Source organism: Taurulus bubalis (assembly GCF_910589615.1).
Source record: "Taurulus bubalis genome assembly, chromosome: 14".
In the NCBI taxonomy this organism is placed as follows: Eukaryota; Metazoa; Chordata; class Actinopteri; order Perciformes; family Cottidae; genus Taurulus; species Taurulus bubalis.
Window position 1 is genome coordinate 3,163,848 of NC_136602.1, and position 15,000 is coordinate 3,178,847.

Below are 15,000 nucleotides of genomic sequence, written 5' to 3' on the forward strand. Positions count from 1 at the left end.
ACATTCATTCAGATTTTGCCTTTGTGCTACAACATTTGTACAATGAATATGTACAAAAACATCAACAAGCAGTTTGCATATTTTTGGAAATTGTGTTTTGATTAATAATTTGTCCTTATTTTAAATGTTGTACTTTTTTTATTAGTTGTATTTCTTCTCATTTTTCACTTCACGTTGTCTGTTTGCTCTACTTTCCTGTCACTTTATGCATTACTATTGCAAACAGATCAACACGTAAAAAATAAATAAATGAAAATACTTGTTCGCTGATCCTTGTCGCCATATTGTGCACATTCTCTTATAAAGTGTATATACTAAATGAAAATGCAGATTAATCAACAATGATTATTAATCATTAGTTGCAGCCATAGAACCCACCATGCATGCAACATATCTCTGATCAGGTACATTCACTTGTACACACCTCCACGCACACAGACGTTTAACCCTCAGGGTTCTGGTTCTGCGTCCTCAGGCTGGCAGCCGCGCTGGTTCGTCTTGGAGAACGGAGTCATCTCTTACTACGACTGCGAGGACGACGTCGGGAAAGGAAGCAAAGGATCCATCAAGATGTCCGTGTGTGACATTAAAGGTCAGGAGGCCTCGCCTGTCCTCGCTCGTTGGTGCGGAACAAAACTCAAACGCATCCATCAAACGCCGTTCGTGTTTTGCTTTTGTTTCAGTTCACCCGTCGGACTCGACGCGTCTGGAGTTGATCATCCCCGGCGAGCAGCATTTCTACGTCCGAGCCGTGAACGCCGCGGAGCGACAGAGGTGGCTGGTGGCTTTAGGCTCGTCCAAAGCTGGAACTCTGGACAGTCACAAGCACAAAGGTACAAAGAGTTGCTATAAGTCTGTCCGTCGGCCACGGCTCTTCCTGGAGGAAAACACTCAGAAAACTCTGAATTCGTCCTCATGACAGTGTCTTTATTTTGTATGTGTGTGTCGTGTTATAAAGGAAAAAGCACATGCAGCTAATTATTACAAATAGAAAACAATAGTTAGATTAACCATTTGTAGAATATTGTACATTGGTACATATACAGGTAAATGTATATTGTAAATGTAAATATATATATATAAAATAATGTATAATGCAATTTAAATAAATACATCACATTTCAATAAATCAAATACAAATTCATTTAAATAAATATATATTGTAATTATTATAATATTGTAAATGTATTTTGTACATGTACATATACAGGTAAATTCTCAGAAACATATTTGGTGTTCCGATTTGAAGGCCGGTAGTTAAAAAAATAAAACACAACACAGAGAGTGGGAACTTACCAGCAGCTCAGCAAATTCAGTATTATGTCCCAATAAAGGAAAGGTGTGTAGACTTTTATTGTGAAAATCAGCAGGAAGTGTCCGTTTACTGGGTGACGCACAGAGATTATTTAAGCAACAAGTCGTTAAAACAGTAGTTTATAATCTATTCTCTTTTATTATTTATGTAATTGATTGTGGTTACCTGCACATTTGCACTATTTGCTATTGTAATCTGTAGATATTTAACTTTTTGTTTTGTTTTGTTTGCATCCTGTGTTGCCAGGTCCAGACTGTCTGAAGACGAAGATGTCTGAACTTCGTCTGTACTGCGACCTCCTGGTGCAGCAGGTCCAAACCATCCAATCACAGCACACCTCTGACCCAGAGGACACGCCCACTTCTGAGGTGACTCGTCTTCTGTTGACCCGGAACTACTTTGAGTTTCTTTTGAATAGTTTTTTTAGATGGTGTTTATTAAGAAGTTCTTAACATCACAGACACCAAAGCATTGTACAGACAGAATGTTTACATCTATGCATTTATTTTATTTTCTCTGTCTCTCCAGGCTTCTCTACTCAGTGCAACCTGCGCGACCTTCATCAGGACTTTGGAGGAGTGTATGACCCTCGCCAACCAGAGTATGACCCCTGATGTTCGACCCCCTGAAAGGGTAATAATGTTTGACACTTTCTCCACAAAAACTGTCAAACTGTTATTGTCAAACTGACAATAAAAGAGCCTGTGGTCAAAATGGTATTGTTGAAAATTAAAAAAAATCGTTAAATATTGTTTATTGCCATTTCACACAGAATTATTTAAAGAAATTATTTTAAACAAAAGGTATCAAATTCTTCCATTTGAGAAGCCAGAACCATCACACATGATTACAATAGGTGCCAGGTAGTTTTCTGTCGGTGGACTAATATATTTATCGATATTAATCGACAACATTTGAGCCATTATTGTATAAACTGTTGGGTAGTTGAATTTTTAAGAAAACATGTTTTATAAGCTCTTCATTCATGTTTTTATTCCCAAATGTGTAAAGTAAAATGTACAATAGATCATTATGTGATGTAGTATATAATAAGTATAAGTAGTTTTTTTCATCCTTCATTTTAAAATACGTTGTACAAACAAAAATGTATTGTCTTCCGTCTTTTTGTCCGCTTGCCCAGATGAAGAGGTCCATCAGTCACCCGGGAACGTACAGCTTAGACAGGTGAGTTAAAACCCCTTCCCTCTATTTATATTAATAATAATAATAATAATAATAATAACTTAAGTTGTATTCCACTTATGCAAAGATGCAGCCCAAAGTGCCTTTCATAACAGGATTGCAAAAAAATGAAATAAATGAAAGCATTACCGTAAAACATTAAAAACAAATAAAATATTGAAATAAAAAACTAAATAATTTAAGAGACAAGGCCGGATCAGCCCCCAAAAATATGCATTTCATTTTTATTAACTTCCTGTTCAACTTGATTTATTTAAACTTTAGATTAACAGGATTTTATGCACTTTTACATTATACATGGCTGCTTTCATGATTATGATTAACTTTGGCCTCTAGGTGGCAGCACTGTACATGACATTAAATAACTTTCATCAGCCTTAACAGGTAGTTTCACTTTCAAGTCTGTATTCAAACAAAAGTCAGTTCTTCATATGAACAATGTTTTACATGCTGTGGTCATTTCTCCCGTTTCCATTGTACGTGTTTGGTCCTTGTCCTTTATAAAAAATAGTCTATCTGAAGTTAATGAGGCTTCATCAGTCAAATCCAGTGGGATATCCTCCAAAATTACAGTTGTTTTAGTTTGAAACTCCTCTGTTTTGTGTTGGTATTCTGGTTTTGGTTGTACAATTAAAAGTGGCACATGTTTTAAATAATTAATAAGGCTTTAAAATACAGTTCTATAGATGACCTTTCGGCTCTGACAGAAAACACTGGTTTATTCTCTCTGGCCGTTCACTTCTTTGGTTTTCCTCAGGTCCGGTGTGCTGAAGGAGTATGTGAGTGGAGGTCAAAGGTCAACTCAGCGCAGGAACCGGACGTTCTCCGACAGCTCGCTCTATGATACTGAACGTAAGACTTTCAATGGTTGCAAAGGTGGAAGAAAATGTTACTACTGTTTTACGTAAAAGTAGTAAAACCACAGCACAGAAATACTCTGTTCAGGGTATACGCCAGAATCCTGAAGTATTATGTATTACCTTTTAAAACGGGTCTAACAAGGTCTTTATATTTTAAGACCTCATTGTCACTTCTAACCTGTAACAACACACTTTAACTTACATTGACTAGACATTGATTGTAAGATAGCACAACTAACTAAATAGTCTTTGTTTTTCATAACTCTTAGGGCCACTGCATTCATTTATTATATATATATATATATATATATATATATATATATATATATATATATATATATATATACACACATATATATATAATACATATATATAAATATTGTATTTAATATTATATTATATTATTATATATATATATATATATATAATATTATTATATAATATTATATTATTATATATATTTTATAACATATTAATATTATATATATCATTATAACATATATACATATATATATATATATATATATATATATATATATATATATATATATTTATTATATTAATCTATAATTAATAATTTATTTTGTATAATATATATTATTATAAAAAATAGTATGCCATAAAAAATGTCATGTGTCACAATTAAGACTTATACTTGGAATAGATTATTCATACTTAAGTAGAAAATCTCAGTACTTATTCCACCATTGATTTTTAAGGATTTACACAAACTTAACTACTACTTCTGTGTGTGTGTGTGTGTGTGTGTGTGTGTGTGTGTGTGTGTGTGTGTGTGTGTGTGTGTGTGTGTGTGTGTGTGTGTTACAGGTGTGCTACCCAGTGTCAACGGGGACTCGTCCTCCATCCCTGAAGAGAGCGGAGGCAGCGTGAGTCCAAAGACCACGCCCACTGACACAGACACTGACCTGTCCATCTGAAGAGGTCAAGAGGTCAAGACGGGGACGAGAACAATCTCGGTCTAGATACCGACGTCATCTTCATCAAACGGAGCGATGAGTTGACGGACATCAATCTCCTCTCGGATTATCCTCCTCGTGAGCGGATTGCCAAACACGTGCACTTTGGAATCGTAATGATTGTTTTTGTTTCCCTCTGAGGGCTGTTTATTTTTGCACAGTACGCACTGGAGAGAACGAAGGAACCCGGACTTGTGCCCGAGACATCGTGAGTATTTAAAGTACGCGATGCGCCGGAGTTTGGGAGGGATTGTGATCTGAAGCTCAAATCCCAGACAAATCTGTGAAGCAAAATAGCAGTTACTGTTTGAGGACTGCGACCGTCGTAGGCAGCTAACGAATAACTGGATTGTTTGTTTGCCGCTTTAAAACAGACCCGGAGGTCGTGTTGTCCTCTGAGGTTTGTTTAGTCTTTTTGGAATATTTAAAATCAAGTATTTTCTGCCCCACATTCTCAAGAACTTGTGTCGTTTTTTTCCGACCGCGGGAACTCGCCGAGCGTCTTCTCCGTTCTTCTTTCAGGCCTCCGTAGTCCCGCTCGCCTGCGGAAAAGCAAAGCTGGAGAAGCTAAACAAAAAGAAGGGCTCCGTCCCTCTTCCCGCTCGCTTCTCGTCTTCGAGGTCGTCAGAAGCGAAGTCCGAGTGTCGTTTTCTCTGCTGAACTCGCAAGAGAGATGAAGGCCTTCAGATGCCAAAGTTTAATGACCGACATTAAATGTGCCATCGCTCTTTCTACTGGTCTCCACTCAAAACTCTTAACATTACAGATAGATGTAATCGTGTGCAAGTTGCTGCCTTTTTATGTTCGTATTTGAGTGTTGTTGTTTGCTGATGAATCCCACTTGAAAAGACAGAAAGTACGGTGGCCCTGAGAGCTCAACTGCATCTCGAGAAAACCGAAAAAAAAGACAAAAACGCAGAGGTACAGAGGTGTTTTGTTCATTGGCTTTCTTCAGCCGCAGCGTGATGAGCTCTCCGGGCCACCGTACGTACATTAAGTGCTTTATGAATTATTGAATTCAACATTTCAGTTCAGATGCTGCCTCTTCCCCCTCGTGGTCTCTCTGCACACCTTTCACTCGCCAAAGCTAACCACTTAGCATCTTGTTTGTCTCAAACAGCCTCCACTAGTCCATAAGTGGAGCGGAGAAACCTCGTCTACGGTGGATTAATCTGCAGTAAACCTTTATAATATAAAACATGTAAACAGGAAAATCTAATTTTTTTCCAGCGAAGAAATCAATCTTCAGGTAAAACATTGATGTAGACAATAGAGACGTAAAAAAATTGAGACGTAAACAATGGAGACTAAAACAAGAGAGACGTAAACAATAGAGATGGAAACAAGAGACGTAAACAATCAAACAAGAGACGTAAAAAAATAGACGTAAACAAAAGAGACGTAAACAATAGAGATGGAAACAATGGAGACGTAAACAATAAAACAATAGAGATGTAAACAATAGAGACGTAAACAAGAGGACGTAAACAACAGATGTAAACAATAGAGATGGAAACAATATAGACGTAAACAATAGAGACAAGACAACAGGGATGTAATCAATAGACATGTAAACAAAAGAGACGTAAACAATAAAAAAGAGATGGAAACAACAGAGATGGAAACAATAGATGGAAACAACAGAGGTGGAAACAACAGAGATGTAAACAATAGATGGAAACAATAGAGATGGAAACAATAGGGACATAACAAGAGAGATGTAAACAAGAAAACAATAGAGACGTAAATAAATAGATGTAAACAAGAGGCGTAAACAAAAGAGACGTAAACAAGTGCCGGAGGTTAAAACAAAACCCCACATTTGACGCTACAATGTGTTTGTATTTAGCTTTAGAGACACTTGTTAAAGTAATTAAACTGACCACCAATCAGGTGTTAAAGTAATTAAACTGACCACCAATCAGGTGTTAAAGTAATTAAACTGACCACCAATCAGGTGGAGTAACGTTTCAGTGTAGCTGTGGTTGTTTTGCACTTTAGACTTAAAGACGACGTCCTTCTTTTGGACGTCGGTGCTCTGGAACAGGTACTGTGGTGGGTAACCGTGACGACGACTGTGAAACTGATATTCATGTTTGTTTTAAGTGTGTTTTGGAGTCGCAGCAGCCTTACGTGTAACGGTAAAACTATTTAAAAACATCACCCTTTGTGTTACTTTCACCAAATCGTGTGTTCAGTGTTTGTTACCAACAGAATCAAACTGTGTTTTCTTGGCTTCTGACGTCAAATAACTTGTGATTTTATAATTATTTATAACATTATGATAGTTCTATATTTTGCCTTTAAATTATCCTTTATATTATTATTATTATTATTATTATTATTATTTATTTTTACTTGCCCATCAGATGATTTTTTTTTACACACAAACATCAGATTGATTTTGTCGTTAAAACCGTGACATGAGCTTGTGAAGTAGTGAAGAACAGGTGTGATTTAGGTTGTTAAACAAAGATGAAACAAGAATAATACATTCAATCTTTAATACATATTTAAAGACGGATAAAAAAAACAAGTGAAAAGAATGAGCATTCGCTGTAGAATATCCAAATAAATACATTTCAGAACTCTTAAAGACAACATATGAACATATGAATGATCGAGTGGTGAATGTTCTCGTGCTTCGGATGTTTTTTGCTTCATCACGATTTCATCTTGGACAAACGCGCTCTTTTAAAAAGGAACAGTTCAATATTTTGGGCAATTAGCTTGAAGATCGTTACCCCTCTCTTATTTTTGTTCTGTAATCTGTGTTTTTTTCTTCTTCAGATTAAGCAAACAAAGCATACCATGTGAGCTTTAGATTTGCTGGATTTTTGTTACCTTTCTTCAGGGCCAGGCTAGCAGTTTCCCCCTGTTCCCAGTCTTTGTGCTAAGCTAAGCTAACCGTCCCCCGGCTCCAGCTTCATGAGCGCTTTGTCCATCTGCTCAACTGAGATTCACCAAAAATGTCAAACTGTTCCTTTAAGTCAACACAAGCTTGTTCATAGGAAGACACACTTTAATTAAACTGCTGAATTACAACAGAATAGTATTTTCTGTCCAGTTTTTGGACAAACCAGCGGAGAGATTTTCATGCCTTAAGTGTCTCTGCACAAAGTAACGTGTATGGTTGTATCAGATTTTCCATTATACAAATAAAACTATGATATTTTAAACTAAAGGGAATTCATGGGAGTTTTCTCATTGTTTGTTTAAAAGTGTTATTTTGTGTGTCAGGGTTTATATTCACACGTATCTAACCTGCCATGAAGCGTAAATAAATATAAATACAACTAAGAAGTTAATGTGATAACTCTGGATGTTTTGGATGATTCTTGTGTGTGTTTATGGAGTGTGTGTCTGTGTGTCTCACCTGGGCCCCGTGCCTTGTACGTGGTTCAACTAAGTGGATAAAATGTCCTACTATCCAGCTTAAATTAACCCGATGATTGAAGTCAGGCGATGTAGGTTTCTCAAAGGCTGATCCGCGCTCAAACAATCTCGTTAATTCGAACCAGACTTCAGTAATCAGGATACCTTTGCGTGCCCGTCCTACTTCAAAAGGGGGAAGCGTCGTTTACCGAAACCCTGATGTTCTAACGCTACAACATGGCAAATAAAATCAAAGAAAGAGCCTCTTTTTTCTCCGCTGACGAGCAGGAGATGATCATGAACGCTTATGAGGAATTTAAGACCATTATCGACACCACCACCGATATGACCATAGACTACATCTCCCACAATGCATGTCAATTGTGTGACCTGTAAATGAACGGCATCCTAGAAAGCAGTGTTTAAGTGATTACATTGAAAAAGATCGACAAATAATCCCAAAATGTCCAAGAAGAGAAAGATTGATGCAGAGGGAAGAACATTTAAAGAAGATGGGAAAGCGAACACATGTCTGAGCTTCAAGGATAGAAACGGATAAGTCTTCTGTGTTATGAGGCACTGATGAATGAATGATGAAGGAATACAATTCACGTCGGTATTTTGACACCAACCACGTACGCTAAATTTAGCTTTCAAGAAAAACATAAAATTGTCCAAGAATTAAAAGGCAGACTGCAATCACAGCAGAATATATTCACAAAAGCTACAGCCCAAAATGCTGCTGCTGTGAAAGCTAAAGCTAGCTTCATTGTGGCTAAAGACATCGCACAAGCTTCTTAGAAGTGTACACTAAAGGTGTGTGAGCAGGTGAGCCCCAGACCACATAAAGGTGTGTGAGCAGGTGAGCCCCAGACCACATAAAGGTGTGTGAGCAGGTGAGCCCCACATCTGTCACATCTGTTGTTCTTAGCAACTCCCAATTTTTTGTTGGACCAGCGGTAGTTCCTTCTCAACTGTGGCTTTGATCAAAGTTAATGTCATAACGTGCGTTTGATCTTTGTCTTTGTTATTTAATTTTTTTAAGTTTGATCTTGATCGAGTAATATGGGTTTCTTAACCCTAAATTAAATGGGTTTATGTTGTATTATTGGGAAATTTGCTTACAAATATGTTTACATTTATGAAAATGCATGTACATTATTTGTACACCTGAATAAACAATAATCAAATGCAAAGACAGTTATTTAACAATATGTAGTTTATACAGTGTTAGTTACACCCTGCCCTTAGAGGGGAACCATGATGCTGATGTGGAGCAGGGTGAAAATGAGTTTGACACCCCTGCTCTTCCAGGAGGAGAGTCTCCCTCCTACAGAGAACACAGAGACACTGAGGAACCAGACAAGAACCCGAACCCAAACCCAGGATAAAGAGGTTCGGTGAATGTGGTGTTGAAGGTGTGGAGGTGGATCAGTGTGTCAGAGGAGACTCTGTAGAAGGACAGAGAGCCAGCAGGACAGTCCACATACACTGCTACTCAACCAGAGAAGGGGGAGGAGGAAGAGGAAGAGGAGGAGGAGGAGGAGGAGGAGGAGGAGGAGGTGATTGTTGATGTCCCTGTCTTATTGGGAAAGACTGAGTAACGACCACCAGAGCATCTCACACTCCAGGACTGATCATTTCTTCCAAACAAACAGTCATTGCTAATTCCTGTCCTTCTGATTCCTCTGTAACTCACTGATATGTGAACGTCTCCTCTCCACTCAACCTCCCAGTACCACCGACCAGTCAGACCAGTTCTGCACAGCAGCTGAGGCCAGTAGTCGAATCTGGCTGGATGAGCAGGATACGTCTGATCCTCCTCCACATATGTCACCTTCCTGTTGTTGTCAGACAGTTTGAGATTCCTGTGTACTGTGTTTTTGTCGAGTGTGAGTTCACAGGAATCTGATGATGAGAACAAGACACAATACAGCTGCAGTTATTAATCTATCATTGTTTCATCTATTGACACTTTGGTGATGACATCAGAGATGTGAATGAGTGATGTCACAGTCTGAAGATGGTTGAATGTTTTCATGAATCAAATTCAAAGCCCACTTACACTTCCTCAGACCTGGTCTGAACCATCGGACTCCAGCAGGCTCCACCCTGAAAGGAGGAGGAGTCAGAGCAGCATGAACACATGAACATGACATCACTCTCATGCACAGAGCTTTGTTATTCATGTTCACATGGACATGACATCACTCTCATGCACAGAGCTTTGTTATTCATGTTCACATGGAGCACTTATTATTCATCAGCTCATATTCTGTTACTTCATGGAGCTCCTTCTGATTGGCCGATGACGACAGCTCATTGTGTTCACTTATTCATGATATAATGGTTCTCTGGGTCTTTCACAAACTAGTTATTACGCCCTTACAAGTTTTGGAAATGGTATCTCCCTTACGTTCCACCTTCTTGCGCGAGCTCTGACTGTAGAGAGAACTGTCATTGGTCGACCGATCTCAGTGTTGCCAGATGCACGATAATTATCCTCCAAATACGACCATTGTGAGCCTTTGGTACGATACTTCGTCATTTCCAATCTGGTAACACTGAGCACCTTGCCACCTCCACTAGTTGCATTGTTTACAACAGCACATGACGTCTGCAGCCATGCAAACGTAAATGTAAGTTCACTGCATGCTATACACTACTACCATACACTACAATAATATATGAAGAATTGATTATGTGAAAGTGACAAGTGTAAAGTAAAGTGGCAAGTGTATTTAAATATTAGGTGTGGAGGGATGTGCAGGGGAGTGAACGGTAGGGAATTGTCTGGGGGATGACAGAGTCAGTCAGTCAGTCAGTTTTTTGTTTTTTTCACAAAGAAATTCAGAAGTATTATAACTAATTTGGGGTTCATACGACTACTTGAACTACTTGAACACGGTGAACCTCGGAAAAAAGGACCTACATAGGGCCTGCAGGGCTTAAAAGGTTAAGACACCTATGGATGTGTTGAAAGCACTCATAATTATATGACTGTGTTATTCGTACACCATACATATCATTATTGTAGAACATGATTAAGTTGGACTCATGATAAGAAGAATACAGAAAATTACAGATATATGGTAATCTACACATACATGAATATACACATATATGATACATACGCGCACACAGTACATATATCCTCACAAGTGTATATGAATTCGTATACTACTGCTAGCAGGTACATTTAAATAAACATAATCTGATTGATTTGGGTGATGAGGCACTTAAAATTAGCCGATACATTTTCCCAACACTTACGCATTTAACTTGTCTGATATTTTGCGATGCTTGTCTAGCGGTGGTATTAAGCTGTGTTCACACCAAAAGCGTTGCAAAAACGTTGTGAATATTCACAACATTTTTAGTGTGAACGCAGCATTCGACTTTGCTATGATTATGGTTGTGACTTCCTCATATGCGTTCATGATCATCTCCTGACAAGAAGTACAACAGATGTCATGCAACCAGAAGGACAAAAGTGTGAGTAAATAAGTTTTTTTTTAATTCCTAGTTTTACTGTGTTTCTGTATCAGTTGACAGCTAAATAAATCAAACTTTAGAAATAGCTGAAGTATAAAAAAAGGGATGAAATGGGTATTCAGTTTTCCAACAACTAGCAATATTTTATATTATTTTTGACCAAATATCCCAAAACCCAAAGAGATTCAGTGCAAAAAGACATTTAACAGAGAAATCCTTTCATTTAAGAAGCTGGAACAATTATTTTCTCACAGTTTGTCCTTGAAATAGAGCATTATCGAAATGTTTATTAGTTTGTTACTACAGCTCTGTGAACATCCGGCCCTCTGGCTGTACATAATATTATAATAACACTACATTTAAAATATTCAGCATTACTGCTCATAGCTGATGTGTTGACCTGAGGACGCCGGAGGACCTGAGGACCTGAGGAAGTCTGTGACGACAATGTCGGTTTCTTTGTGAGCGCAGTTTAGCTTGACTGTGAAAGCAGATTAATCTGAAGAATATCAACACTTTTCTCCTCTTAGCTCAGGGTCAAAGGTCACCACCGCCCCAGCACACACTTCCTGTTCCTGAACCCTAAGATACAAACTCTAAATGCACCGCAGACACACCTGCATGCGCCTGCATGTGTGCAAACGTACAAAAACAGCAGCGAGATATCACTCTGCTACTTTACAGAACAAGAATTCAGGCTTTTTTATTCATAAAAAATATTGTATCGCACTCCAAAAGTTACCCGGGCCTCCAATCCACTGCAAAGACACGCAGGTTTTTACCGTTAAACTGTTCAATCCTAGAAGAAAGTATAAAATAGGAATAATGTCACCTGTGTGTACAACAACACGACGTGTATTACAGAAAAGGCTTGTGCAGAGATGGAGAGTTTCCAACTATGAAGAAATACAAAAACAAAGAGGTTCTCTGTCTGATGTGTGTGTGGTTTGTTCCACCTACAGTAGCCAGCGAGTCTCTCCAGATGTCTCCACTGAGGCCAAGTGTTTCCACCACGACTGCCAACACACACACACACACACACACACACACACACACACACACACACACACACAGAGAGAGAGAGAGAGAACTTTCTTCTTTCCATGTATTCTGTCTTTTCTTGCCTCCGATTTCTCTTTGTGCGTCATTTACGGTGTTTTTCTACCAAATGAATGTCACATCATTCAGATCTCTTGGACCAAACAGACTGAAAACAGATTCTTACTGAAACTATTTTTTTTAACTCTTATTTCTGAACATTTTCAGACTCGCATTTAAGGTTGAAATCAGACAAATAACTGGTTTATTTTTTAACCAAAGTGATATTATGGTATTGATATGCAGTTAAAAAAATGTTTTTTATGTTGCGTTCATGTAAACTCAGACATCTGACACTTGATAAGTATGGTATCATTATTACTGCATCTCAATCTGCTCATGGAAAGCAGCCCTGAACACGTTCACACATCAGGACTGAGATGCAGTTTTTACACGTTCAAATAATATAACTAATAATAAATAATATGTGGAAAAGCACTGCAGTCACAAGTATATTTTTGGGGAAATCCAGCCCAGAAAAGGCTGTTTGACAGAACGCAACCTAAAATACTGAAAGTTCACTGTGTTGAATCATCATCTCCAGCACATTATAAACAATGATGATTTAAAAGTATTATGGGATTCACTTAATTTCTGGTTATTTTCTGCCTTACTATTGTAAACTGATCAACACGTATATGAAAATACTTGTTCTTTGATCCCTGTATATCATATTGTGCATACTCACCAATAAAGTATATATAACAAAAGTATATATATGTGTATATACTGTATATATTGCTCTTCTGGGTCTTATGTGAAGGTGGAAAAAAATTAAGATTTATATAAGAATTGAGATTGTTATGTTCTAAGATTCTCAATAGATTCATAAATTACAAAATTATATGTTTTAAAATGTGTTTTTTTTTTGCACACGCAAAACTGAACTAAACTGAATGAGACTACAGTGTTGAAGCAAAGCTGAATATAATATATGAATATCTGGTATTCAAGCGTGGGACGTTTCAGTTCTATTAAAAACAGCGTGCTGTAGTACAGTCTCTCATTGTCATAACAGCATAATGAATGCACATACTAATAATATAATATAATGTCCTCAATGCTGCCATTATTAACTGAAAAGGGGAAAGACGCAGCTTTCCAATTATTAATGTTTGGTTTTACTTAAAGAACTAATGTTTTGTTGAAATGATCAAACCCGTCGACTCGTTTTAGTCTTTTGAAAGTTTCATCGCCCTCATGGACATAGTTTCGCTTATTAATTGTTGCGTAATGAATTTAAAAACACAGTTCATCGTTGATCTCAATTCATGAATCCATGTGCACAAATATCCACGTTGGTATTTATAATGTGTTTTGGAAATAGTGTTAAATGTAGTTATAGTTTATAGTATATAGTTTATAGTATATAGTTTATAGTTTATAGTATATAGTTTATAGTTTATAGTATATAGTTTATAGTATATAGTTTATAGTTTATAGTATATAGTTTATAGTTTATAGTATATAGTTTATAGTATATAGTTTATAGTATATAGTATATAGTTTATAGTATATAGTTTATAGTATATAGTATATAGTTTATAGTATATAGTTCATAGTATATAGTTTATAGTTTATAGTTTATAGTATATAGTTTATAGTTTATAGTATATAGTTTATAGTATATAGTTTATAGTTTATAGTATATAGTTTATAGTTTATAGTATATAGTTTATAGTATATAGTTTATAGTTTATAGCATATAGTTTATAGTTTATAGTATATAGTTTATAGTTTATAGTATATAGTTTATAGTATATAGTTTATAGTTTATAGTATATAGTTTATAGTTTATAGTATATAGTTTATAGTTTATAGTATATAGTTTATAGTATATAGTATATAGTTTATAGTTTATAGTATATAGTTTATAGTTTATAGTATATAGTTTATAGTTTATAGTATATAGTTTATAGTATATAGTTTATAGTATATAGTTTATAGTTTATAGTATATAGTTTATAGTATATAGTTTATAGTTCATAGTATATAGTTTATAGTTTATAGTATATAGTTTATAGTTTATAGTATATAGTTCATAGTATATAGTTTATAGTTTATAGTATATAGTTTATAGTTTATAGTATATAGTTTATAGTATATAGTTTATAGTTTATAGTATATAGTTAATAGTATATAGTTTATAGTTTATAGTATATAGTTTATAGTATATAGTTTATAGTTTATAGTATATAGTTTATAGTATATAGTTTATAGTTCATAGTATATAGTTTATAGTTTATAGTATACGAGCTCAGCAGCAGCTTCCAACACCGACGTCATGATTCTGGGAATTTATCCGTTTTCTAATCAACCCTGAGAGAGTTCACATGCTCCAAAAACATGTGACTTATTCCAGTACTCATAGATTCAGTACATTCATTGGAAGGTCAATAAAAAGAAATATAGAAATAAAAAAGCTTCATGTTGGTACAGGACTATCGAAGCACATTTCCGTGAAAAAAACAACTTTTTATTTTTTTACTGGCAGAAATAAAGCATCAAAAACTGTAAATCTACATAATATGTGAACTATTTTGCAGTTTTGGAATGTACATTTACTCCTCAAGTACTGTACTTACATACCAATTCAAAGTATTTGTACTTGTGTATAAAACCTTAGAGGTAAATATTGTACTTTTTACTTTAGTCCCTTTTCAGACGACAGGGGTTT

At 36.1% G+C, this 15,000-nt stretch overlaps 1 protein-coding gene across 1 annotated transcript in view; it reads left to right on the top strand.

The window, feature by feature from the left end:
- plekha3 (pleckstrin homology domain containing, family A (phosphoinositide binding specific) member 3) overlaps positions 1 to 4,316 on the top strand; it is a gene marked incomplete at both ends in the record, with an annotated part of 5,378 nt that extends 1,062 nt beyond the window's left edge. The window contains 7 exons of the mRNA XM_079229869.1: positions 476 to 592; positions 684 to 833; positions 1,562 to 1,683; positions 1,844 to 1,948; positions 2,457 to 2,500; positions 3,276 to 3,370; positions 4,207 to 4,316. Of these exons, the coding sequence (XP_079085995.1) occupies positions 476 to 592; positions 684 to 833; positions 1,562 to 1,683; positions 1,844 to 1,948; positions 2,457 to 2,500; positions 3,276 to 3,370; positions 4,207 to 4,316 (743 nt within the window). The remainder of the gene's footprint in view (positions 1 to 475; positions 593 to 683; positions 834 to 1,561; positions 1,684 to 1,843; positions 1,949 to 2,456; positions 2,501 to 3,275; positions 3,371 to 4,206) is intronic.
- Between the last annotated feature and the right edge of the window lie 10,684 nt (positions 4,317 to 15,000).